Source organism: Halichoeres trimaculatus, unplaced genomic scaffold (assembly GCF_033239565.1).
Source record: "Halichoeres trimaculatus isolate MK-OKI-2021-1 unplaced genomic scaffold, fHalTri1.1 fHalTri1_scaffold_12, whole genome shotgun sequence".
Taxonomy (NCBI): domain Eukaryota; kingdom Metazoa; phylum Chordata; class Actinopteri; order Labriformes; family Labridae; genus Halichoeres; species Halichoeres trimaculatus.
The window spans coordinates 12,062,131-12,089,134 of NW_027437190.1; the positions used below are offsets into that span (position 1 = coordinate 12,062,131).

At 41.5% G+C, this 27,004-nt stretch overlaps 3 protein-coding genes across 4 annotated transcripts; 2 read left to right on the forward strand and 1 right to left on the reverse strand.

Annotated features, from left to right (window-relative positions):
- The first annotated feature begins 314 nt into the window (after window positions 1–314).
- Window positions 315–11,197, forward strand: tbc1d31 (TBC1 domain family, member 31). Its single transcript, XM_074684180.1, has 23 exons — window positions 315–699; window positions 2,043–2,183; window positions 2,413–2,528; window positions 2,718–2,896; window positions 3,021–3,172; window positions 3,281–3,440; window positions 4,489–4,689; window positions 4,783–4,953; window positions 5,062–5,141; window positions 5,243–5,389; window positions 5,502–5,635; window positions 6,357–6,490; window positions 6,599–6,778; window positions 6,854–7,086; window positions 7,186–7,258; window positions 7,339–7,418; window positions 7,504–7,639; window positions 8,716–8,808; window positions 8,992–9,120; window positions 9,299–9,493; window positions 9,717–9,786; window positions 9,864–10,028; window positions 10,437–11,197. Exons 1-23 carry the CDS (start codon window positions 629–631, stop codon window positions 10,589–10,591), a joined length of 3,195 nt encoding a protein of 1,064 aa, XP_074540281.1. The 5' UTR covers window positions 315–628; the 3' UTR covers window positions 10,592–11,197.
- Window positions 11,198–12,183: 986 nt separating this feature from the next.
- Window positions 12,184–16,966, forward strand: LOC141801184 (protein FAM83A-like). Its single transcript, XM_074684145.1, has 6 exons — window positions 12,184–12,549; window positions 12,655–12,783; window positions 13,116–13,228; window positions 13,419–13,586; window positions 15,113–15,237; window positions 15,373–16,966. Exons 1-6 carry the CDS (start codon window positions 12,258–12,260, stop codon window positions 16,397–16,399), a joined length of 1,854 nt encoding a protein of 617 aa, XP_074540246.1. The 5' UTR covers window positions 12,184–12,257; the 3' UTR covers window positions 16,400–16,966.
- Window positions 16,967–18,367: 1,401 nt separating this feature from the next.
- cunh8orf76 (chromosome unknown C8orf76 homolog) lies at window positions 18,368–22,983 on the reverse strand. 2 transcript variants are annotated; one of them, XM_074684148.1, is made up of 8 exons: window positions 22,599–22,983; window positions 21,554–21,655; window positions 20,938–21,081; window positions 20,700–20,750; window positions 20,403–20,547; window positions 19,529–19,667; window positions 19,105–19,237; window positions 18,368–19,008 (listed from the first exon to the last, which is right to left on the reverse strand). In XM_074684148.1, the coding sequence occupies exons 1-8, from the start codon at window positions 22,701–22,703 to the stop codon at window positions 18,832–18,834; spliced, it is 996 nt and encodes a 331-aa protein (XP_074540249.1). In that variant the 5' UTR covers window positions 22,704–22,983; the 3' UTR covers window positions 18,368–18,831. The 2 variants fall into 2 exon arrangements, with proteins under 2 accessions (XP_074540249.1, XP_074540247.1); XM_074684146.1 differs by having other exon boundaries at window positions 19,529–19,670; window positions 22,599–22,979.
- Between the last annotated feature and the right edge of the window lie 4,021 nt (window positions 22,984–27,004).

Here is a 27,004-nt window from a genome sequence, read left to right on the forward strand (position 1 = left end):
AGAAAACTTCACAGATACTTAACAGTTTTATGGGCTGTATCTAGGTTTTGATTTTGAGCGTTGATCTGCTTATTTATTTTGTTAGATCGCTTTTTTTTTTTTTTTTTTTTTTTTTTTTTGTAAATTTAGGTTGTTTTTTTGTTACCTCTTCATCATTCAGCTTCTCCCAGAAAAAGATACAATGTCGGAATTTTACATTTTGAGAAAATATGGCCATCTATGAATAAACTTCTCAGCGAGGCTCTGAATCTTTCAGAACTGCAACCCCCATAATGCACCCCTCTATTTACCTGTACGTCAACAGTTCGCGACAAAATAACCGTCTAATAAATATTTAAAAAAAAATCCGAAACTGAAGTGTAATTGGGTCAAGGACTAGATTTTCTTGTCAAGATTAATCTCAGACTCTTATGAGGGGTTAACTTCACATAGTTTCACGGCTTCTGAATATATAACTTTAAGAAAATTACGCTGAACGGAACTCTTTTAAATTTCGCGCTGTTTGCTCCGCCTCTAAACGGATTAGCCTGCTAGCAGTATAACAAGCCATGGCACTGAGTCGGTTGAGTTTAGTAAAATAAGAAGGCTTCTTCTGTTTGTTCACACTTATGTTGATAGCGTCTTTAAAATGGAGGTGACAGACATTGGAAACAAAGAAGAGGGGAAAGTCTGGCATCGAAAGCCAGCGGCAGGCAAAAGGTGTGTTCATGAGCTTCATGTGTGTTGATATTTTGGACTCATTGCTGATGCTGAAGATCTCTTTATTTGGTTGATGATGTAAAATGTATATGTTAAACTTTCTTTGTTGGAGCCTACCCAATGTTGCCAAGGGTATAGCAGCATGCATTGCACGGTCAGAGGTTCAGAGACACTTGTTGCACTCATCATGCAACCTCATGTAAATACGTAAATAGCAATCACACTGATTTATTATGGAATACTGTACACTTATAAGAAACTACAACATACACTTTTTCTAAAGAAGTGATAGGAAAGATGTTACTATTATTGGATTTGTACAAAAAAAAAAAAAGTCTTATTCCCATTTTTTTAATCAGCCTATGAAGATGTTTTTATACCATATTTATACATGGACGTATGGATGTCCTATAAAACTTGTTTGCACTTTAGTTCAACCGTCAGTCTTCAGTAATATGTAATGATCTGATGGTTCGTAATATTTTATTAAAGCAGAGCAAAAGAAAAGTAAGTTGAAACAGGGAGCAATGAAATGAAATTACATTTTCACAGGCTGGAGTCACTAAGTGCTGTATGACAGTAAATAACACACAGAAATACAAAGCATAAACAAAAGGCTCACTTAGACTCATAATGAATACCCTGCATGACCAACTATGCAATAAGCTTGTTCGCACTTATAAATTTAGTAGCCTACTACATAGCTCTTCAAAAACCCAAGGCCTGAGACAAATGAGCAGCAAGGGCCAGAATATCATTGGGGTGATCAAGTGGGCACCTCCTTCATCAAGTTAAGCCTACAACACTTCAAACAGGCTCAACAGTTAGCCTTGGTGTCCAAAAGCAACCCCCCTACATGCCAGCTTCCACTGTCCATCATATCCATTGGCAGATCATCCCTAAAAATGTCTGTAAGAAGCATGAAAAGAAGCATTTGTGGTCTAAAACTCATCTTGTCTAGGTTAGGCTGCATGTTCTGTCCCATCAAAGAAGAGAAGGAAGAGACAACAGGAAGAATAGCATGTAGAGAAAACAATCAGACAGGTAATAAAGAGCTTGGACAGGTTTTAGTTATTTGTTTATCAGTCAGTTTTGGAGCATTAAAATTCTGATTAGTCAAGGGGTAACTTTTAGTATAACTAACTTGAAATATTTCATTAAACCCTTCCTCTGAAGCCGCAAATCTGAGAATGTATTTGATTCACAGGAGAAACTGCTGCAGGAAATACTCCATATTTTCAGGGTGTATCATGACCACTAGAGAGCAGCCAAGTTTCAATTTAATGTGTTTCTGTTCACCTGAAAAACTTTCTGAGTGGGAATGTGTTGTTTGTCCTCCTCAGTGTGTTGGTGACAATCGTCCGCACGGCTCAGCAGGCAAAGACCGTGCGTTTCCTCCAACTGGCATTTGACACCACAGGAGACTCCTTCCTGGCTGGAGATCACCATGGCAACATCTATGTGTTTGATATCAGTAGAAACAGGTGATACAAACTGTTGTTTTTAACTTGTTTCATGGATGCATATGGGTTAAATGATTTAGAATTAATAGATCCTCATAAATATAATTGTTGTAAATATTAAGCTATAAAGATTCAACTGTTTTTACTATAAAACAGTCTTCTTCTGTTGCCTAAGAGGTGACCAGCTGTTGCCCTCAAACTCATCATTCTCTCACATTACTCTGATCATGTTTCATTTTTCTCTGTGCAGGTTTCGTTTGGTGCAGAAGACGGGACAGGCCTGCACTGCTCTGGCTTTCAGCCTTCGCCGTACCACAGAGTTCCTTGTGGCCTTGGCTGACTACACCATCAAATGCTTTGACAAAGGTAGGATGGAAACATGTCTTCATTGCCCTGGTCACAATTACAGGATTGCTTTGAGTTCTCATGGCTCAATCACATGCAGGTTTTATTGGTTTAGCTTGTTTGTGTTTGCTTATCTTTTGTTACTGAAGCTGATTTAAAATCAGGCGTAAACCAACATATCCTCATTTTATATTCTGTTGCTCTTCGCAGACACAAAGCAGCTGGTCAGTTGGATGCGTGGCCACGAGGGAGCAATCTCGTCTATCTCTGTTCACAGCTCAGGTCGCTACGCCATCAGCACATCCTCCGACACGGCTCAACTCTGGGACCTAGACACTTTTCAGAGGAAGAGGAAGCTTAACATCAGACAGTCTGTTGGCATTCAGAGGGTAAACACACAAACACCTCCATAGAAACCATGACTAAAAAGCACATGGATCACTTCATGAAGTTTGTCGTACAAAGAGCTCTTTGTTTTCCCTGTTGTCATAGCCATGGATATGTTTGTTACAGGTGTTTTTCCTGCCTCTCAGCAACACAATCCTCAGCTGTTTTAGTGACGACTCAATCTTTGCATGGGAGAGCGACACGCTCTTCTGTAAATATCAGCTCCCTGTACCTGACAGTGGACCCAAAATCTCTTATAAAGCCTTCTCAATCACTCGGTAGGTCTCTGTCACCATGCTTTTCATTGCAACACTTGATATGTGAAAACTCTGATGTGTCTGTCGAGCGGCTTCATCAAACCTGATGCCCCTGACTCATGTGGACAGTGACGGTAAGAGCCTTGCTGCTGGTGGACGCTCCAACTTGCTGCACCTGTGGTGTTTGGACAGCCAGCAGCTGGTCAAAGTGATTCAGATGCCCACGCAAGTACGAACAGTCCGACAACTGGAATTCCTGCCTGACAGCTTCGATGGAGGTGCTAGCCAGGTAAACAGGAAACCTGCACTGAAAATATATCTTTTGTCTTTTGCCTTAAAAAACCTTTTTACACATGCAATGTGTCCATGATAAGTCTCTGACATTGTCCAGATGGGGTTATGTGTAACTGCTGTTCACTGCCAGCCCAATAATGAAAAAGTGTCATTGAATTTGTGAGAGCAGGAGGAAATATCTTACTGTGAGGTAGGTACTTGAGGGGCAGTTCCTTAAAACATCAAGGCCTCAACGTCACAGCATTCATCAAATGTTAGGAGTTCATGTGAGAAAGGGGCATTAGTATCTCTGTTAAGGACTTTGCACACTGAGTTTTTTTTTTTCTGTGCCACACGTTGAAAAACATATTCGACCCCATGTTATGTTAGTTGTGTTTGCACTTGCTCCAAAACTTTCGTCTGTCATTATTTTTTTTTTGGAAAAGGTTAGATTTTTTTGCGTTTTTTCGCATTGGCCCAGCTCAATTTTTGGGTAGTTTGACCATTCAGAGACACTGTAGACTACTTGCAACATCACATTTTCACATTTTCTGACATATTTTCTCTACACATTTTGGGCGATGTTTAGATGAAAAATGAAGACTTGTGTGTATATGTTGTGTGTGTGTGTGTGTGTGTGTGTGTGTGTGTGTGTGTGTGTGTGTGTGTGTGTGTGTGTGTGTGTGTGTGTGTGTGTGTGTGTGTGTGTGTGTTTGTGTGTGTGTGTGTGTGTGTGTGTGTGTGTGTTGACAGTGTGTTTGTGTGTGTGCCCCCACGTGCATACCTCAATCACACTGACAGCCGCTGCTCAGGATCAATTGCTTTATCACTGCTTGATGATTCCATTTTTCTCGTACTGCGTACAGTCGTACTTGTTTATGCATTGGATTTAGTGTGCAAGGTGTCTGTGTGAGGTTTTTTTTTTTGTTTTGTTTTTTTTAGATTACGGATCCAAAAATCGCATCCGAAAAAAATGGACCCAGTATGCAAAGACCTTTACACAACTCTGTCTGTAAATGCCCCCTTTTGTGTGGCTAAAATTTTTTTTTTTTTAATCTCTATAGACACTTGGTGTACTGAGTCAGGATGGCGTAATGCGTTTCATCAACATTCACACCTGCAAGCTGCTTTTCCAAATTGGCTCCCATGATGACGCCATCACCTCAGTAGCAGTCGGTCCTAACGGCCGCCACATTGTAGCCATCATGGATAATGGCAGCATCAGTGTGTTCAGTGTTCAGAGTCTCACTCAAGAACTAAACCAGGTAACTGTGAACTGAGATAATAAACAACAATGAGCGTGATCGAACAGTGTTTTGTATCTAAAGTGTGCTTGTTTCTGTGTCTCCATCCTACAGCCTCCAACCTCTCAGGTGACCGTTGTCTCAGGTGAAGCCAATCAGGAATATTCAAACCTAAAGGTCAACATCAAGCCAGACGCTGTTCAGAGACCAGCAAAGACCTCTGGAAGACGAACACAAGTGAAAATACTCAGACCTCCTGCTGGGTCTGCAGCTGAGGACAAAGAGGTGAGAACCACACAGACTAATGGAGGACTATGTGTTTTATTCTCTCTGTATTTTCTTTAAAAACTAAAGTTTGAAAGATTTTTTATGTTTTTTTTAATCCACCAATAGAATGAACTGCCTGCTGGTTTGAATAAAAAGAGACTTGTTGCTATGCTCAAGGCATTTGGAGAGTATCCTGCCAAATACAGGTAGCACTCTAAAGAAGCAGATTCATTCACAGAGACTTCAACTTTCACCATTTATCAGTCTGAAATAGTTCACCAGATTTATTCCTGTGCCTCTGTTGCAGGATGTTCGTGTGGCGGTCTTTGCTGTGTCTCCCGGAGAACCATGCAGCGTACAGCAGTCTGACTGATAAAGGTCTGCATTCATCCTACCTCACTCTGCAGGATAAATACCCCATCAAGAGTCACAAGCTCCAGAGAGGGCTGCAGAGGTAGCTCCTTTATTTCAAACACGCACAAACATTTAAGTTTTAGAGATTTAAACTTGGAGGATTTTGCAGATATTTGGAGACATTTTGTTATGTTGTTCTCTTTTCTTCACAGGGTTTTGTCTGCCCTGGCTCATTGGGCGGCCATCTTTGGGGAGGTGGAGTATCTTCCCCTGGTGGCCTTCCCCTTTGTGAAGCTCTTCCAGAACAACCCGATGCTCTGCTTTGAGGTGGTGGCCACTGTCATAGGTACTCAACCCCCGCATCTGATGGACAAACCATCACACACAGCAGTTACCCCTTTTCCACATAACTGGTGCTGGGGCTGGTGCCAGGCCAGTGCCTGGCTAAACTCTGGTTCTTTGATTTTCCACCAACACAGAACTGGCTACATGAGGGGACCGGGGCGGAGCTGCAGTGACCAACAATCAGTGTTAAAAACAGTCATTGTTAAACAGGAAAGCTGCTGTCCATTGTTTTGTTAGAGTTTTCTCATTCATGATTTGGGATGGAGGAGAAATTAAAACAGTAAATTCCTTCTGCTCTCATAGTTCAGGTTATATGCCTTATTATTTTATGAGGACTAAACAGCCTGGTGTTATTTATCTTATGACAGGTGCCACTTTGGCCTCATGTTGTTGTTGTGTGTTGTTCCCCATCTGAAGTTGCTGCTCTTTTTTAAGTCACTCCAATGAATGTGGATCACATCTTTTATAAATCAGCTCAACAATAAACTGGAAAGAAGTATTCCCTCATGCAGCCTATCATATCTGTGGACATCATTTAGAGAAATCAATATGAGAGTACACAGCAGCAGCCATATGGAGAAGAGCATAAAAATGCCAACAGCTCACCTCAGAAGCAATAAATGCAAAAGCTGAGGGAACCACACAGAGCTGCAGAGTTTTGAAGACACTTTTATGCCTAAATATCACTTGTGCGTGTGTCTTTTTCATTTTGTTTATTGCAGTAAATTGGTGTCAGCACTGGTTTGAATACTTCCCCAACCCTCCTCTGAACATCCTGAGCATGATGGAGAATGTCCTGGCTCATCATGACAAAGAGCTGCTGCAGCACTTGGTGGACTGTGGCGTCACCTCACAGGTAACAGAAACATTCAGATGAACATAGCAGGAGGAGAAGGCTCACACTTCTTTACAACATCTGTGTCCTGCTAAAACATCTGGTTGTGCATTTCTGTATCTGTCACAGCTGTATGTGTGGCCGCTGCTGGAAACATTGTTTTCAGAGGTTCTAACTCGGGAAGAGTGGCTCAAGCTCTTTGACAACGTCTTCTCCAACCACCCGTCATTCCTGCTCATGGCCTGCGTGGCTTACATCATCTGCTGTCGTGAGCCTCTGCTGCTCTGCTCACAGAAACAGGACTTCGAGGTAAATAGCTTCTGCTCTGCTCTCAAAATAAAAGTCAGCATTTTATAAAATCCTGTCTAATCTCTTCTGCATTAGTATTTTTTTCACCATCGTAACAACCTGGATGTGGGAGCCATGATAAAGGAGGCATACCGACTCATGGGCAGCACCCCAGCTGACATCCATCCCAAGACTTTGCTCTCTGACTTTACCCTCCTGACCAAAGGACAGTACCCTGTGTTCAACCACTACCCAGAATTCATAGTAGAATACCAAAGCCGGGAAAGGGAAAAGATTCGACTGCAGGAGCTAGAATATCTACAAGAGAGGTGAATTGAGACAGTTGCTAATTATTCATTTAGACAAAAAGATGTTTAGTAAATGTTTCAGAGTCTGAACGGATGAATGCTGTGTTCTTATCTGACCAGGCAGGAGGTGTCAGCTCTACGTGCAGATTTTGTGCGTCGACAAGCGGAAGAAGAAGCCTATTATGCACAACAGGTGTTTAAAACGCAAAGCTTTGTCTTACATTTATTGATTATCTTTACATATTGAAGTGCTAAAAATGCATTTGGTCTCAGGAACTGCTGCAGAAAGCAGAGGAACAGCGCAGAGCTCTTCTTGCCCAAGAGGAAGAAAAAATTACACAGCAGAGGGCAAAGTAATATCACAACACTTTAAACCTGTCAGAGAAATAAAACCTTACCTTACTGCACTGTGAGCTGACTCTCTTCTATCTACTGCAGGTTGGCAGCCATGAAGAGAGAACTGAAGGTGAAGGAGTTGCAGCTGCTTGATGCCACCAGAAGACGCTTCCTCAAACACCAGCAGGACCTGAGAGCCTCACAGGTCCAGAGTTTAGAGCAGGAGATCAGCAGAAAGGTAAAACTAAGTTAGATGTTAGATCCACATCAGCCAGTGGACCATGTCTCTGAAGTTTTCTATTACAAAGTAGTGCTGTCGGGCAAATAAAAAAAATAATCCAATTAATTATAGGATTTATAATTAATAAATCTAATTAATCACATTTTTATCTCATATCTGCTTAAGGTCCCATTGGAGAACATGACTAATCAAATGAGTATACGAAGAAGAGAAGATTTGTAGATCCACATTTTTTCAACTGGCCAACATTAAAATGTCTGTGTTTGCTGCCATTGAAGTCTATAGACCTCAATTTGATTGCAACCCCATTTACTGTGTCTATAGAAGTTAATTGTGTTTTTCAGTGGAGGATAGGCGGCATCTGGTGGTGCTTGTCAATCAAAATCATGCTCATAAACTACTGTGGGTGAGAGCGGTGTGCTCTTTGGATGAGAGATCAGCATGGATATGAGGTTGTGTGAGAGGTGACAGAGGCATGGCAAGATGCTGCAAGTCAGAAAAGTTCAGGCAGCTCACGCTCCAACTGAGGATGTGTTGGGGTAGTTCAGAGAGAAAGAGCAGCGCGATCTTGAGAAAAGACGATGGAGATCATGGAAAGGTTCAAAGGATGGAGTTGAAGTTGAACGCGATCAAAAAAAGGACATTCTGCCTGTTTTTTGGATCAAAAACAGGAAGAGAGACACAGTAGAAAAGTTTCCACTCCTTTTAGGCAGTTTTGATGTTTACACGGTCATAGAAAACAATATTATTTGGGACTTAAAAGATCACTCAAGATGCTCTGAAAATGGCTGGCAACAAACGAGTTAATCTTGCGTTAATTTTTATAACGCATTAATTAGCAGTGCAGTTGATTAATCTAATGAGCCCTAATACTTACGTTTTTCAGTGGTTTCATCACTTTACACTCCTGGACTTTAGAATTATAATGTTTTTCCATTCTCTTAATTCATTCGCAGTTGTACTATTTTGACTTTTTAGAGTAGTCCCAGCAGGTTATTTACATTTTTCCACCACAAGACTTAATATCATCGACTCTGAGCACTCACCAGAGTGACCTGTTTGTTGTACTTCAGATGGATCAACGGGAGCGAGAAACAGCTACAGCAGTTCAGGACCTCGAGGTCAGACAGATGGAACTCGAGGCTCAGAGGAGACGACTTGAACAGGTGACAAACACTCAACCAGCTCTGCCTGAACCTTCTTTAAGAGCAAAGTTATAATCTATGCTTATTACAGTCAGATAAAAACACTAGTCAACACAGAATTTGAACTTCTACGATGCTTTGACATTACTATTAACTTCCTGATTGCTGGGACATTTATGCCTTTGTTTTTCTGGCCCCCTTGAGCACCTGTTGAAGGAGCAGGAGCGTATAGGACGGAGGGTTGAGGAGGAGGTGGAAATGAGGATGAGGAGGTCAGAAAGAAAGGAGGAGAGCTACACGGAGCTGCTACATAACACACAGACAAACATACAGGTCAGGATGAACTGTTTGTGGAAGTTATTAAACACTGACATATGCTGTGATGGATCTTGACTCACTCATGCATGAACGTAACCAGAACCGATCAGTCACGCAGTCATCCAGGCTCTGGTTTGGGCACAGAAACGCTCCCTTCCAGTATTTATGAACCCTCTCTCTGACACACAAACAGGCCCTGGAGGAGTCCCTGGCAGAGGCGTGCCAGCTGGGCTTGGACTCGGACTGGCAGAGGGAGGTGGCAGAGCGGCTGCAGCAGGTGGAGGATGATCAGGAGAGGAAGAGGGAGAGACTGGCAGAGCTTCACAGACAAACTCTGGCAGAGGAGGAGAGACTGGCTGACACCATGAGAGATGTGGCAGGAAGGAAGGTGAGAGCAATGAGTGTTTTTGTAAACACATTTGTTTACATAACTGAGTTGATTCACGAGATATGTGCTCATAAAGGTTTTAAAACAGGAGAAAGTAAGTGGGTTTCTGTTTTCTTTCATTTAAATCTCACTGTCTATCTTAAAAATGAAATGTTGCTGAAGACAAATGGTGAGATTTGAGAAAATTTGTAGTTAATTTAAAAACCAAGTGTTTGCTTTTTAGTGGGAGGATGTGATGAGAACCAGAGCCCAGCTGCAGGAGCAGCAACAGCCCCTGACTTCAGCACACACAGGTACTCTTAGACACTATCCTAACCACACATTCATTATCGGTTCATATATAATGCTTCACTACTTTGCTCTAAATCAGATGGACAGAGACCAGCAGGGCCTCAGAAACCCAGTGCTGCTGTGTGTGCAGGAACCAACGCTACAGGTCCAGCAGTCACACTGAACTTCACCTCCCCGAAGCAGGCAGGAACTAACATGATGTGTCTAAACAGCCAGTCACCTTCAGAGAGCACATCCACTGTCTGTGAGTGATCACCTTAAAGCAAAATCTGTCAACCATTTCACTTCTTGCATTTAAAAAAAACAACAACAACAACAACACTTTATTAAATTTTAACATGTAATGGAAAAAACATACAAATAACATAGACGCCAGCAATAGCAATAATGTATTACTGTACTATATAACAAAATAGTAAAATAAGACAGTAATAAATATATAGAGACAGGGAGAAAATAATGACCAAATAAATAAATAAATGAATAAAAATCGACAACAGTAATAATAAATTAAAAATATTAATGACATGACTAAATTAAAACAAAAACATACTTAACAATCTGTTTCCACTTGCTCCATCTTGATAACACCTTTATTTTCTTCATTTTTGTTTTGCTAAGTATAAACTGTTCATTTTTTTTCTTCTGTCAGTTTCTCTGGACCGCAGCCGGGCCCAGCTGGACAGCAGCGAGAGGCAACTGCTGAAAGAAATCAGAGAGCTGAGACAGAAACTTGCAGCCAGAGCCAGAGAGAGCAGCTCTGCCTCCTCACAGTCTGTCCAGACTCTGTCCTCCATCTCCCAGTGACCACACACTGATCTGTGTCCCCTCAGAGTCATGCGAACATCTTCTCATCTCAAGCGAGCTACGACAACAAAAACATTGAATCAGACTGATCCTGAATGCTGAAATACGTCCGTTCCTCCATCAGTAAAGACAGATTATTTATGCAACCAAAGACAAATTATCTGGTTTTGTAAAAAAAGGTTCTGCGACTCTGATTGGTGCACTCAGATTCATCCTTATGGTCTTAGCTGTGTCTTTACTGTGATGAGCACATGACTGTCCTGCTTGTTTTGGGGGTTTACAATCAAAGGATTCTCCAAGTCACTACAACAGTTTTATTTAATTGAGCCAGCTCCACCCGTGGCTGCAAACACTCAGATATTAAAGTAGGTCCTGTGTCCAACTGCTGTGTGTGTGATAAAAGAAAAGAAACATCTGTTAGCTTGTCTTAGTCCATGTACCGTGATGTCCTGTTACACTTCTGATTGAGTCATCAAATCCCTTTTTAGTTCATGTTCAATTGTGCACTATTTATTTTTTGTCTTTTTTTCAATATGAGCTCTAGTCTGATTTTTGTAGTTTTAATGAATGTATCTGAATTTATCTGATGAATTTTTTAAGTACTGTTTTTGAATGAACAGTTCATTGAAACCCTGATTCAGTCGTTTTCTTTCATTGGCGGTTGACTTGCACTACATCTTTTAGTTTTAAAGCAGCTCTTCCAACTCTTTTAATTCTCATTTTAATAAACTTGAAGAATAAATAGATGGAAAAACTAGGATTTACATATTCCTATGCTGGAGATGAGCTTTGACAGCTGTTTCCTGTATGCATAAGTCATTGAATTGGTACTGCGGTACAAAAAGAAACATTTTCTCAGGGTTTCCATTACAGCAATAATAACCAACCCATGAATATGATCCAGAGAAGAGAGATCATGTTGTTTTGTTGTTTTGTTGATCTGTGGTCTCTTCACTCGCTTCTGTTGGGAGAATAACGAGGAAAGACGGGTTAGACTTGATTTCATCATATCAAAAAAAGCTGTAAAGCTGCACAACACGTGAACATGTGCGTGCCCCTCTATGCTCAGGCTGGGTGTGTCTTGATATCTCTTTCTCTTTCCTTCTCTTTGTGTTTGCTTCTGTAGTTGACATGAGCCAAAATGACAGTCATTCTCATTCCTCTCACTCATTCGCCTCTTTCCCTCCACCCACTGTTGTCTTTCAGTGGGTGAGTTTACCTGCTCAGAATTACCCTCTGAAAAAAACATCAAAACTTTTCCTTTATTTATTTATTTATTTATTTATTTATTTAACTAAAAGCCAGACAGACTCTTATGATCCCTCACAGAACAGAAGTAGCCTAAAGGAGTACTGAAGCTTCAGTAAAGCCGCTCTCACAGAGCAGGCAGCTGCACATCATTCAGTGTCTGTCTAAATATTGTACACCGTGTGATTTCAGTCTGTACCCAGCGTTGGTTTATGGAGGGGCACTACACACACAAGTTTGCTTTTGTTCTCAGAGCTCGCATGCCACCCATCATCACCTGTTAATCCACCTTGCCTCCAGCGGGGGGCGGGTCTTAAGTTTTTTTTTTTTCGCTCTCTGTTCGAACAAATTGTACTTTTATTGTACAGCTGGAGACATTCAGGTATCAGTCTCCCGCAAAGTAAGGACCGAGCAAGTCATGGATCTCTCCCCCACGGATGGCGGCAGCGTATCGGTGCTGCTGTACAAGAAGTCAAAGCCTTTAGGGAAGGTGAGGCGCAGGGTGCAGGACCTTCGCCACAAGGTCTCTGCAGCCAGCTCCGTCAGGGTGGACCTGAGCCACAACGAGGCGGCTCGGCTGGCCATGGACTCCCTGCTCAGCCGAGGTTTGGAGGGCTACAAGGAGGTGCTGAGCGCAGAGGGAGAGGTGGACTTTCTGTCAGTGCAAGAGAAGAAATACATCCTGAAGCATGGGCTGGAGAGCAACACAGGTTGTAGATACTTCACCGACATCTTCGACAGCACATTTAAAGAAAAAATAAATGATTGCTCGTTGTGTAATTTTTATGTTTTTTATAATTTCATGCTGTACGCAGCTGATCTTGATGCATCTGCAGACAGAGAGTCTGAGGATTCATCTGGCAGCAAGTCCAGCTCACAGTGCCCTACAGTGTCCACAAACAGTGATCTGACTGTGGCAGACATGTACCCCAGCAAGCAAAAAGGTAACACAGGAGGAGGGAAAGACTTGTACTTCAGTTTGTCAGTGTTTGAGCTCTTTTTCATTATTATTTTTCATTCATTTATTTAAAATATTCTGGGGAAAAAGCTTTAGGAAAAGGATAAAAACCAGTGCAAGTAAAGGCTGATATAACAAAAGTTCTGTTGAAAAGTACATAGAATGAAGTCTAAACCGTATCTCCATTTTTAATCTGATCTGTTTTGATCCCTTATTTTTTGGCATGCTGAAATCCTGCAGACTTTGACACTATCTGGGGGAAAAAATAAATTTAAAGTTCCTCATTTTAATTCCTGTTCATGCTTGTGCTCTTGTCAGGTGCGGCAAAGACTAGTCGAGGCCCCGGTCAGTTCAAAATTTATTTCCAGTCTGACAGCAGAGCCTGTGGGATGAAAGACGTGGTCATAGAGCTCATCAGAAAGGCTCAGAAGGTAGGTGTTCAGCTGTGTGCCTCAGTGCATCAGCAGGGGATTATAAAAACCTGACAAGCATGCTCGTACATGTTAGCGCTGGAGAGAATAGTTGAATCTTGTTTGATAAGATGGGATACACGTGATTTGCATGTGAGTCAGTGCAGTGGCTCATCAATTTGATCAACTCCTCTGTGATTTGTGAGTTTAGGTCCTGGCCATAGTGATTGACAGCTTCAGTGACATGGAGCTGCTCTTTGATCTCCTGGAGGCCACGAAGAATAGGAACGTGTCTGTTTACCTGCTGCTGGATCATCTCAACCTCGACCACTTCGTCAGCATGTGGCAACACCTCAAACTAAACAGCAAGCACTTCCCCGTGAGTCTGTTCATCCTCCTCTTTAGGTCCCCCTGTTCACCTGTTTGTATTTTTACAAGACCTGGTCTCATGAACCACAGAGCCAGTGAAAGCTGCTGGAACAATATGTCCTATAAAAAAAGATGTATACCTTAACTTGACACTTGGAGTTTAATGCGAGCTGCAACTGCTGACACACCTGAACGTCTGTGTCAAAGCTCAACATATCACACACAGCTGTGAGAGGCAGAGATCCATGTCTGCTGCCTGAATGTATGCATTTTTATGAGTTGTGTATTAAGTGGGATATTTTCAGGGCCATTTGCAGCACTCTTATTTAACTCTGTCTGCTGTAAATGATGCTCTGTATTTTTTTCCTAGTCCAGAATTAGATTTACAAAAAGACTGAGGTGGAGTCAACTCATAGCACCGAGCTAGACAATGAATTCAGTCAGGCACCTGTAAATCTACAGGAGCACTGATTGTTAGATCTAAAAGTTTCAAGTTTTCTCAAGGAGAAGCATTGCTGAGGTAGATTATAGATTCTTTGCCTAAAGCACTAGATGTGAGTTTGTTGTACATTTTACATGGGTGTGTCTAAAAGGGGAGCATGGGCCCCCTGAAAACCTGATTGGCCTCCTGGGCACTCTCCAAAATTGTAAACTATGATTAGCTATAGGCCTCGTGAGAGGCAGGACTGAGGTAAGAGTCAAGATTTATGGCTGGGGTGTGACAGGTCCCCAGCAGTTCTTTGTCTCAAAGTGCAGCACTGTTTTTATTGTTGGTACATTAAAAACACTTCAGGTATAGTTTTCATAGGACAGGAGTGGCTAACTAATGCACCCTGTCTGTCAAAAATGGCAAAATGTTTGAACACACTGTGCTGAACAGTGTGCAGGAGTTTAAGCATTGTTTATTTTCAAGGTGCGATGATGGTCATTTGATTGTTTAAAGACAACATATTTTGGAATATCAAAACATGACCTGTCTCCAGTTAAGGTAAAGTGACTACTATGTAAGAAACTATTTTACTTGACTGTGAAAACAGACTGTTACACAGAGCAAAGTTGTGTTTCATAACCCTTTCATAACTGCAGAAGCACTTAGAATTTAAGAATTTAAAGACATTTATATGCCCTGTGATTGACTGGCAACCAGTCCAGGGTATACCCCGCCTCTCCCTGACAGCTGCGATAGGCTCCAGCCACTCGCGAACCTGATGAAGGGGTTCAGAAAATGAATGAATGAAGAGGATTATACTGATTCTCTCTTTGGTGTCACAGTCACCAGCTTCTTGCAGATCCTCCATGGTACCTTAATGTTTGGGTTTCTGTTTTTAAGCTTTTGATTGAATTAATTCTTTGTGTGTGTGTGTGTGTGTGTGTGTGTGTGCGTGTGTGTGTGTGTGTGTGTGCGTGCGTGTGTGTGTGTGTGTGTGTGTGTGTGTGTGTGTGTGTGTGTGTGTGTGTGTGTGTGTGTGTGTGTGCGTGTGTGTGTGTGCGTGTGTGCGTGTGTGCGTGCGTGCTTGCGTGTGTGTGTGTGTTTAGAATTTATCTGTACGAAGTGTTGGTGGACAGACATACTGCGCCAAAACAGGCTGGAAACTGACGGGTCAGATTGCTGAAAGTTTTCTCATTGCTGACTGGACAGAGGTGCTGACTGGCTCCTTCAGGTACACACACACACACACACACACACACACACACACACACACACACACACACGCACACGCACACACGCACACACACTGGATCAGGCCTCCACCATTTAAACTTGAGCTAAACTTGATGGTGTTTTGTCGCCTCAGTTTCTCCTGGCTGTCGTGGCACGTGTATCGCAGTCTGGTTGTTCTTCTGAAGGGCGGCATGGCCGAAGGTTTCCACCATGAGTTCCTCAGACTGTACGCCAACTCCAAACCAGTCTCTGGCTTCATCAACGTCTCCCTCTCTCCTCTCGACACATTTCAGTCCACTCAGGACATGGGAACTGCTGTCAGTAAGCCTGAAGAAAAGCAGAGAAAACCAGCGAGCATTGAGGATTTGGTTGAAGATGACACAGAGATAAAACCAAAAATGCCAGATCTAGCTGAAATCCAAAGCCCAGAATCAAAGTGCAGCACAAATGATAAACAACCTCCAAGCAAACCAGAAACTGGTACAGAAATGCCTGAGAAACCTGCACAGATGGACCCAAAGCGTCTGGTTCAAGATCTGCAGAGTGCACCTGAAGGGAAGCCAGAGAACACAGGGGAAGCTGTCAGCAAGCCACATGATGCTCAAACAAACATGAGGCCTCAGGAAAAGGAACAAAACAAGATACACACCCAGGATGAAAACACTCAGTCTCAGCCTGAAAGCCCCACCGACTCCACGACATCTGAAAGCAAAGTGATAGTTCAAGACTCACAGAAATCTGCAGACAGACAGCAGACAGCTAGCTGGCTGAAGCAGAGCAGCAGAAATATCCTGACAAAGCCTGCAGGTTTGAACACACCAAGACGACACTGGAACTGCACACTAGACTTTCAACCCAACATGGACTTTGTACCTGATCACTCCATGCCGTTATCCCCAGGAGCCACCTGGCATCCACAGCCCATTACCCCCCAGCAGGTGAACCCTACTGCCAGATTCACTTGGATACCCCAGAGTCACAGAGTTGCTCGACAAAACTCATTCGAACCCGTCTACAGAACGGGACAGAACCAGAACGCACAGGTGGGCTGGAGACCATTTCAGAGCAGCATGTATTCAGGGTTACAGAGGAGCAGAAGCATGAACGAGAGACACTCAGGAGGCTTCATGAGAGCAGGTCGCCACCTTAGCGTGAGCTAAATCAGACAGAAATGATCAGACCAAGTTATATAACCCCAAAAACTACAAAACAGCTCCACATGCCGCAGTCATCAGTGCACGTGAGGTGTGTTTTTTCTACTGCGTGAATCTTATGACGTGATCTCAACCTTCAGTTATTATCTCTATAAAACTGAGTTTTAAGGTGTGAACGACTTCAGTAAGCTTGATTTTGAGGGTATGGATTCATAAATATGACACAGCCGCTCCCTGAACCTCGTAAAAGTCAGCTCTTTAATTGTTGATGCAAGCTGAGCTACAAGAGAGAACGGGACGAACGCAGCCCTTTGATTTTTTATTGGTTGGCCTATTTAACTACCTTTCTCTGCCGTTCTTGTGTGACTGGATTGCTAGATTTAGCTGTAAGATGAGGCTGCACAGGCAGAAATGCAGGTAAACAATAAGATCTGTAAAATGACTACATAGACCTTTTAAAGGCATGTCTTTTTTTTCCTTTTTTTTTTAAATCAATTACATTTGTTTTGCTGATGTCTGCATGTAAACTGAATTTTAACAATAAAAGCACCAGAAAAAATGGATTGCAAAATATTGCAACAACCTTGAGTGTTGATATACGTTGTCATGGTGTAACATGCAAACAGATGCTTCAGGTAGTATGTAATAAGATACAGCTCAGTTTGATTGATGTTGGTGGAGTTACAGTGGATTATGTCACATCTGGATGAATAGGTTGGTTGTGCTGTGCCAGCAGAGAAACAACAGATTGGAAAGAAGTCAATCTGCCTCGAGCATTACGGGGAAGGAGTTCCTAAGACACTAAATTAGAAAAACATCCGGCCTCACTTACAAAAACCACAGGGAACAATGAGTTCACTAACTGCTCTGGAGGAGTGGTTTCTTTTGAAATGCACGTTTAAATAAAAGAAATCACACATGATGTTCTTTTCTACAGATCTCTCAGTGGCACTGGGAGTTTATTTTGTAGCCAGACTGTCACTGTAAGAAGACATAAATAAAAGTATGAAGGCTGATTGCTGAAGAGGCAGACAGAGATAAATGCATCCATCCTGACAACAGGAGACATTTAGAAAAGTCATGGTAGGAGCACATGTTGGATCAAAAACATTCAAAAAAGGTAAAATGGAGCAACCTCCAAATAAAAACTGTTAAGGTGCTTGACTAAACAAGTCGATATAAAGGTTAATAAAAGGCAGCGCACAAAAAACAACATTTCTCAGCCTCAATCTGAGCAGTTTACAGCCAAGAAATGTACGTATTTCTGCTCAAAGCCTCAATCAACAACAGGTAAAGATGAGACCTAGCTCTTGAGTACTAAGTGAAAATTCACTCTTACACAGTAAAGGGTTATCCAGTGGCTGATGATAAGATTAGTGCTTCAAAATATTTTTCATTGATTCTTTAATGCAGTTTTGTACTCCCCCTCTGAATAAGTGAGGTTGTTTGCACTTTTTGTATGAAGATTTGATCCTCGTATAACATTTTCTGTTTTCTTGAGCCGCTTGATACTTGACTCATCACTGCTTATCACTGGCTGCCCCTAACATTGTAAAGGGGATTTTTCCCTTAAAAGGTTTAACTTTTAAAATGGGCCCTCTACTTCTTGTTTTTAAAAGGCAGGTCTGGTCTTGACTTGTGCTGCTGAAGGAGGCTTTGTGTAGAAATTAATTTGTTGCCAAGCTTTAAGCTACCCAGATTACAAAAGTGGAGAAAGGACATTCTTGTGCGCTGATTTTTTTTGGATGGTGCAGTGGTTCCTGCTGCCCCTCAGCTATAAGGTAGTTCCTTTGTATCAGGGTGCACAGCAACTTCTGTGTTTTGGAGTTAGCATGTTCTCCGCATTCATGGTTTGTTCTGGCTTTCTCTCCCAGCCTGGACATGCCATGCTCGCAGGGTATTTGGTGACTAAGGTGTCCTCGGGGTGATACACAAAAAAATGCCCTTCATTTGTAAACCCCCTTGTAAGTTGAGTTTAGAAAAAAAAAATCTTGATTTTATTGACACTGTTAAAAATATTACGGCATTAGTTACATTAGAAGCCAATCGTATAAATATTAGTCTCACTTGGCTCTCTGTCTTGATGTGGAGCAGGATCACTGCCATGAGAACTAATGAACTCACAGTATGAGCTGAATAAAACATTAATGACTCTATGCTTGTGGCAATGGAGAATTAACGACATTCACTGCACAGTTCTTCCTGTGGGAACAATCTAAGAACACGTCATTTATCCTCCTATGTGAACTTGAGTCCACCAGGATTAAAAGTGACCATTCACCCTGACATGCTTAAAATCAACAAGGTATGAGGATGTATCATGTCAATAAGGCCAAATGGACGAGATGTCCTGCTTCTGTTTTTCAGAGCTGACTCTGAGGCCACACAGTCTGTTTTCTGCCTCCTTTGCCAGATTGTAAACAGGCGTCACTGAAGCCTCAGGACTTTGTGTTCATCTGCGTCTGAGGTTTACAGCCATCAGTCTCTAACACTCCAGTCAGTAAGATCTTCTTCCACCAGCGCTCCCTGAAGCTCTGCACACACACACTGAGCAGACTCTCTCCATCCTGGTAGTCCTCTCTCATCTTCTCAGGGATCAGGTCCTCTGACATCACCTGAGGGATCAAACAGAGGAACAATCATTGTGTGATCCATCAGTTCAACTCTACAGCTAGCTGAAAAGTCATCATGAACCAGGAGTATGTGCTTACCTCAGTGAGAGCCCTTAGGGTTGTTTCTTTGGGGCTGAGCTGCTGTAATGCCTCATCTGCTGTTTGTAAAGTACTTTCAGTGCGCTGCAGCACAAAGGAGGACTGCTGCTGCCGAAGGATCCTCAACAGGAGTCTGAGGGAGAAAAAAGAGACGGAAACATTTGAATGTTATGTTACACTTCCAAAAAACGAAAAATACAATTACCAAATTCCAAAATAGTTTTCCATTTCAATAAAAGAGAGTTTTGTTAAAATTACAGATAGATTATAGATATTAAGCTATCAGACTACTGTGCTTCAAAAAGTATGCTACATGTCTGTCTGCCCTTTTTACTGACCTTCAACCTCTAAGAAATATTTTTTTGTGTTGTTTTGGTGCATTCAATGAAACTATGGCTGACATGTTGTGTGTGATGATAGTCACCTTGTTCTGGTGAAACATGTGCAGGCTTTCAACCAGATTTGATCCTCTCTGAGCTCTGCTGCCTCCTCCTGTTGTTTCTCAGTCTCTGCTTGCTTCTGCTCCTCCTCCTCTGACTTTTTCCTCTGGGGACAACACAAACCTACTGATGACAAAAACAGCAGACACATCACACCACAAGGCAAGGCAAGTTTATTTATATAGCACATTTCAGTGAAGCAGTTCAAAGTGCTTTACAGAGGAAATGTATTAAAGGAAAACAATTACAATTTAATTAAAAAGCACATTAAAAATAGTAAGATACAATTTTAAAAAAAATCGCAAAAAAAAGATTGAAACTGATTTTACAATATAAGCATAAAAGTCGCAGTCAGAGTTGCAGAGTAATGCGGTTGAAAGAGGTATTTAAATGAGTTGTTAAAATGCTCTAATAAAAGGCAGCTGTAAAAAGGTGAGTCTTCAACCTGGATTTAAAGGAGCCAAGAGTTTCAGCAGACCTGAGATTTTCTGGCAGTTTGTTCCAGATATTTGGAGCATAGAAGCTGAATGCTGCTTCTCCATGTTTGGTTCTGACTCTGGGGACTGAAAGCGGACCTGATCCAGAAGACCTAAGCGGTCTTGATGGTTCATACTGGATAAGAAGATCATTGATACATTTTGGCCCTAATCCATTCAGAGCTTTGCAAACCAACCAGAGTATTTTAAAGTCTATTCTCTGACAAAAAGCAACTGGACTGATGTGATCAGGGCAGATCATTCACTATTCATCGAACTTCAACAAAACTAAAGACGTTAGCTTTCATTTTATAGAACGATGAAAACAAATCAATAATACACAAATGTGTAGGAGTGACTTTTAAAAGACACTCAAACAAACCTGTGGCTGTGTCCCTCTCAAGCAGCTGCAGACACGTCCGTCCCAGGTTGTTCCAGTGCCAGGGGTTAAAGGGCAGCAGGCTGCAGAGCTGCTGCAAAGACGACATCTTTGATCCCAGGTATCCGAAATGCTGATAGATGCTGACCTGGAGTAGAGTTCAGATTTCAATCCAATTATGATGCTTCCTGTGTGTGTGTGTGTGTGTGTGTGTGTGTGTGTGTGTGTGTGTGTGTGTGTGTGTGTGTGTGTGTGTGTGTGTGTGTGTGTGTGCGTGCATGCGTTATGGATAAAACTGACCTTCAGCAGGAGGAGGCTGGTTAGGTGGCAGGTATTGGAGGCTTCTTTACCCTGGAGAGAGATAATGAACACATTAAAAATAAAATAATTTATATCTGTGATGTAATAAAATTAAAAAGAATTAAAAATTCTTCTTCAACATTAAAAGGTATGTATGTAAATAAAGGATTTCACAGGGACAGCAGGGGATCCAGGTGCTCTTACTATATGAAAGAGAAGAAAAACCTTGAAGATTTACCAGTACGTCAGCCAAGTCCAACGCCTGCTCCCTCTGTCCCAGTTTGGTGCAGCATCGGGCCATCCCCTCCAGCACGTCTCTTCTAATGGTCAGGTTGTTGTCAGCAATCCACTCCAGGCAGCTGCTGTACGCTCCCAGAGCTTTCTATATGGAGCACACCAAGAGTCCAAAAACAAAACAAAGTAAGTTATTAAAATTAAGCCAAATCAAAAGCTGTGTGTTGGACATTAAGATAGATGTCCTCCTCGAGCAGCCAGGGAAAGTGGGTGCTGTGTTTAACCAAAATTTCTTTTAAAATAACTCTTGTTTTATTTGAACATCAAATACAAAGCAACAATAATGTTAAAAATATCTTTCTAGTATAGTAACTGTAAAAGTGTAAATCAAAGAAAAAAGATTGAGTGATTAACTTCAGCTCTTTTATGTTACAGCAGTACTCCGGTAGACATAGAAATAAACCTATCAAAGATTTACATTACAGTTCCTGTGACAAGTTACAAATAAAAGACAAAATAGGTGAACGAGTATTTTCAACTGCCTGCTACCTGCTGTTATAATGAAGTCACATTAGCCATATGTAAGCGCATAATATTAAAATAATGGATCATCTTTTTACCTGATAGTTCCCCTGTCTCACAGCCAAGTCTCCTCTAAACTTAAAGACTTTTTGCTTCTCCAGAGGATCATCTGTGTCCAGAGCAGAACTCTTACAAAACCACTGAAACAAGGAAAAAGAGTAATTATTCTTACGGATCTTTATCATTTTAAAATCCAGGGGTTTCTACTCAAACTAAATGTGTAATACGTGCTCATTGAGCAGTTTAGTTGTTTATAATTTTTCTCTGCCACAACTGTGTTCCTAATCAGGTCCATATAACAGTGTCCATTATGAGACTCATTTCTTTTAGTAAATCTGAATAATGCTTTTCTTTACTTTTTTTTTTTTTTTTTTAACTTTTTGGCCAATGTCAAGTTTTTCATTTTTTTATTCATTTATTTATTCGTTAATTGATTTGTGAAACGTGCTGCATTTATGTGCTATTTATAGTTTCCATGTTGGCAATTTTTTCCTCCAGTTTGACATCACTGCACAAGATGTATTTTATATTATTCAGCAATACATCAATACCAATGGTCAAAATAACAACTTGAGCGGATCCTGACACTTACGTCTTTGCTTGATGTCTTTGTAACCTTTGGTATCTGGTGTATTTAAATTGACAATGGTTATAACGGTCTCCACTTAAATATCCCTGAAGCATGCCCAGAGTTACAAACATCAAGTTGCTGATCTTTCTGGAAGGTGTGAAACTGCTGACATTTTCTTTCATGATTGACTATCAGGGTTTGTCCATCTGATGTCTTCTTTTACGAGATATCATCCTCTTTCACAAATCAGCAGCTTGAAAAGCCAGCTGGATAGGATGTCAATGTACAATATGTCGATAATGTTGATAATCCACTGATACATTGGAGCATCCCTGATTTTATCCGAACAAATAGGTAGGCAGAAAATAAACCATCATAACAAGCTTTGTTCACTGTAACATGAACAAATTGGCCGCAAACTTCTTCTGACAAAGTCGAAGAAAGTCTTTTTCATGCACACCCATGATAACAGGTCAGAATGATAAAAAGGTGTCACCCACAGAGACTCTTACCTCCGGCTCACACAGTTTGGCGTTATAGGAGGACAGAGGGACGGACACTCGGTCCCTGACCTCCGAAAACACCGAGTCATCAAACGTGCTTCCAAAAATCTCCATCTGAAAAACAAAAAGACAATCAACGTCCAAGAAACCAGAAAACGGCCAAGAGCACCCTGTGAAAGGTTTGTTTACACCCTCGTGGTTACACAGTCCTATGATATAGAGTGCACGTTCAAGACGCAGAGCGGAGTCCAAAGTTCCGGCAAGAAAGGTTCCGGACGAAAACAATGGCTGTTTTCCAAACCGCCTACTACAAACAACTCCAGAATTTAGTATGCAGTGGTCACTACAAACGGTATACTGCGTGCAATAGTCGTATGTAGTATGACTGCCAGACAGTGGTTGTTATGTAATATACTAGACCCGAGATGCGGAAGTAAACAATAGCCCAGCTCGCGCCCCCGCAGTGTTGCATTCACTTACAGTCAGACAGAAATGACACAGGAATGGCAACTTAAATGTGTAATGTGAGGCAATAAAGTTAATTCAGCAGTGTTTGATTTACGGAACTATTTATAACAAAGTTGGAGGTTTTATCCACACATTAATTTGGCTGTGCTTATGTAACCCAGTGGTTATTTAGCTGGTCTATTATTCAGTTCAGCATGCAAACTGTTTCTAAATGTTACAGCAGTGAGCTCCGCTTTACGGCTGTAGAGCGACGATTTCAAAGCAGGAGAGTTCAGGGAATGGTACTTGATTACTGCTAAGAGGGGAGAGCAGGAGGCATGCAGAGCTGCAGCTAGTTTCACCCGCCCTTCACACGCCTGAGCGACTGTACTGTTCCATGCTAGGTGAGCACATATACCACTGTTATGTGATTTTGCGTGTGTTGTAAAAGAGATAACTGCTGTAGATATAAACGTGTATGGGTAAATGTGTGTTTTTAATGTGAGACGCTAATCGTGAGCTAACCACGAGCTAATCGCGAGCTAACCACGAGCCAACCGCGAGCTAATTGCTAATTCAGAGCAAAGAGTTAAAACATACTTTAAATGAATCATTGTAATGATTTGTGTATGGTAAATAATGTAATTACTGCATAAGCGTTTACAAGTGAGTACTTGATTACTGCTGAGAGGGGAGAGCATGAAGCATGCAGAGCTGCAGCTACTCTTAGCCGCCTTTCACACGCCTGAGCAACTGTACTGTTTCCCTGCTAGCGTGGGTCGACCGGAGCCAGGCAGAGGTCGCTATTCCCGGACTGTCACCAGCCGTCATCCAGCTCTTCCTGAGGAACGCTGAGTATCAAACAAAACTTATCTATAGAGCTCTATAGCATTTTCTTTTGGGTACCCAAATTTTATTTCTTTTGCTGGGAAATCCTATTTTATTTTTTTTAATAAGAGAATTCAAAGGAGAACTCATACCCCTCATGGAGAGGATTGACTGTTCATTATCCAAGAACAGGAGGACTGATATTTTTTTTCTATGAGCACTGGTTGAAATGACACAGTTCACGAGGTTTTGAGTTGTAATATTCCAACTATATTGTTACTATATAATTGTTGCTGAACCAAGTCAAATATTTCCTATTCAGGTTGAAGAGAATTTGGTTTAATTTTAAAACTGAAGAGTTTGGTTTTCTTTTTTTCTTTCATAAAAGCTGAAGAAAATTATTATTATTTATTTTATTTGGGTATATTGTGCCTTTAAATGTTGGTAAGTGTATGTCATTACAAATTAAAACATATTTGGTGTTTAACAATTAAAAGGAGGATACATTCCAGTCCATCAAATAAATATATATATATGTTTTTTTTTTTTTGGGACTTAGGTAGCACACTACTACCAGACCCTAAATAAATCTTCTTACTGAGTTCATTTAAATTTCCTCTTTGTGTTATTTAGAGAGAGACATATTGATACTTGGTTACACTTACATAACTTTGTTCTGCTTTAACTACTGTGTGTGTGTGTGTGTGTGTGTGTGTGTGTGTGTGTGTGTGTGTGTGTGTGTGTGTGACATGCCAACCCTCCCGATTTTCCCGGGAGACTCCCGAATTTTAGTGCCCCTCCCGACAATCTCACAAGCCCACAATTCTCACGAATTTCTCCTGATTTCCACCCAGACAACAATATTGCTACAACATCCTCCTCTTCTGGCTGGGCGCTGTTTCAGGCCAGACATTAATAATACACCTCGGCCCGAAAGTCAAGCGGCAAATAGACCAAAAGAAGAAGAAGAAGCAGAAAAAGAAGAGAGTAAGAAGACAGAGTATTCGTGTAAATTCCAGAATGAGTGGAAAAGAGAACAGCGCAAAGGGGACAGGATATGCTACGTACACATTTTATAGATCTGACTTTTTGATTAAACACGGTGACCAAACGGATATCACAACACATCTATATGACACCCCCCTCCCTTTTGGAAATCTCCCGGAAATGGAGAAAATTCCCGGAAATTTGGAAATTCTGAGGTCTTAAGGTTGGCAAGTCTTTGTGTGTGTGTGTTTCTTAAATTTCTGATTTGAATAAATGTTGGTGTTGATGTAATTATGTTCACAACACAATTGTTGCATCACTTACTTAAGCACCATAGATGAGCTACAGTCTTTTGTAACTTTATTACTTCCAGGTTTTCGACAGTATGTTGTTATGATTTAGCTAATATGGTCTATATTTCTTTTAAAACATAAAGATAAAATGTACACTTCACTTTCCTTTAAGTGATAATTTTATACTCCAGTAATGACCCCCATGATTACAATGATGTGCAGCTGTGATCGCACAGGTGTTTCTAGTTGCTGTTGTTTAACAATTAATGATCAATGCTATATAAAGCCATAGGGAAGTTGAGCATCACTGCAGGAAAAAATCAGTAGAAAGCACCAAAGAAGAAAGAAAACATGTCTTATTTGTCTGTGATACAAGAGCACCATAGGGCAAGAAGGAGAAGAAGGCAAGCTGCCAATAGAAGGAATCTTCTGGCTGTACTACTGCAAAATAAAAACCATGTAAGTAGCCCACATACTCACATTTTTGGGGATACTAGGAGGGATGTTAATGGGTTTTTGAATCACAGTTACTTAAAAACGTATCTGTGACAAATATGGTCCTTACAAATCACTTTAATTATTCACACACCACAAAAAACAACAGTAATTACATTCTACAGTATTTGAAGAGAATTGTGACATGCCATACAGGAAAACAAGACTGCCAAAAAAAAAAAAAAAGACTTTCTATAGAAAAGAACTGCGTGACTTGTGAGTTGCCCAAAATCTTGCTGAGATTAGATCTTCCTGAGCTCAATGTGGTAAAACCCGAAACAGAGGTTTTAGCCCTCAGACTTGATTCAGGATGCATTTTTCTCACCTGGGATGGCATGGGCTTCCACGGGGGACACATATTTCATGCAATTTCAGCCAAAGTGAAAATTTGAATTTTGGCTCCAAATTTCAGGTCCCGACCTTACGTCCTGAGCTCAATGTGGTGTAACCCGAAACAGAGGTTTTAGCCCTCAGACTTGATTCAGGATGCATTTTTCTCACCTGGGATGGCATGGGCTTCCACGGGGGACACATATTTCATGCAATTTCAGCCAAAGTGAAAATTTGAATTTTGGCTCCAAATTTCAGGTCCCGACCTTACGTCCTGAGCTCAATGTGGTGTAACCCGAAACAGAGGTTTTAGCCCTCAGACTTGATTCAGGATGCATTTTTCTCACCTGGGATGGCATGGGCTTCCACGGGGGACACATATTTCATGCAATTTCAGCCAAAGTGAAAATTTGAATTTTGGCTCCAAATTTCAGGTCCCGACCTTACGTCCTGAGCTCAATGTGGTGTAACCCGAAACAGAGGTTTTAGCCCTCAGACTTGATTCAGGATGCATTTTTCTCACCTGGGATGGCATGGGCTTCCACGGGGGACACATATTTCATGCAATTTCAGCCAAAGTGAAAATTTGAATTTTGGCTCCAAATTTCAGGTCCCGACCTTACGTCCTGAGCTCAATGTGGTGTAACCCGAAACAGAGGTTTTAGCCCTCAGACTTGATTCAGGATGCATTTTTCTCACCTGGGATGGCATGGGCTTCCACGGGGGACACATATTTCATGCAATTTCAGCCAAAGTGAAAATTTGAATTTTGGCTCCAAATTTCAGGTCCCGACCTTACGTCCTGAGCTCAATGTGGTGTAACCCGAAACAGAGGTTTTAGCCCTCAGACTTGATTCAGGATGCATTTTTCTCACCTGGGATGGCATGGGCTTCCACGGGGGACACATATTTCATGCAATTTCAGCCAAAGTGAAAATTTGAATTTTGGCTCCAAATTTCAGGTCCCGACCTTACGTCCTGAGCTCAATGTGGTGTAACCCGAAACAGAGGTTTTTAGCCCTCAGACTTGATTCA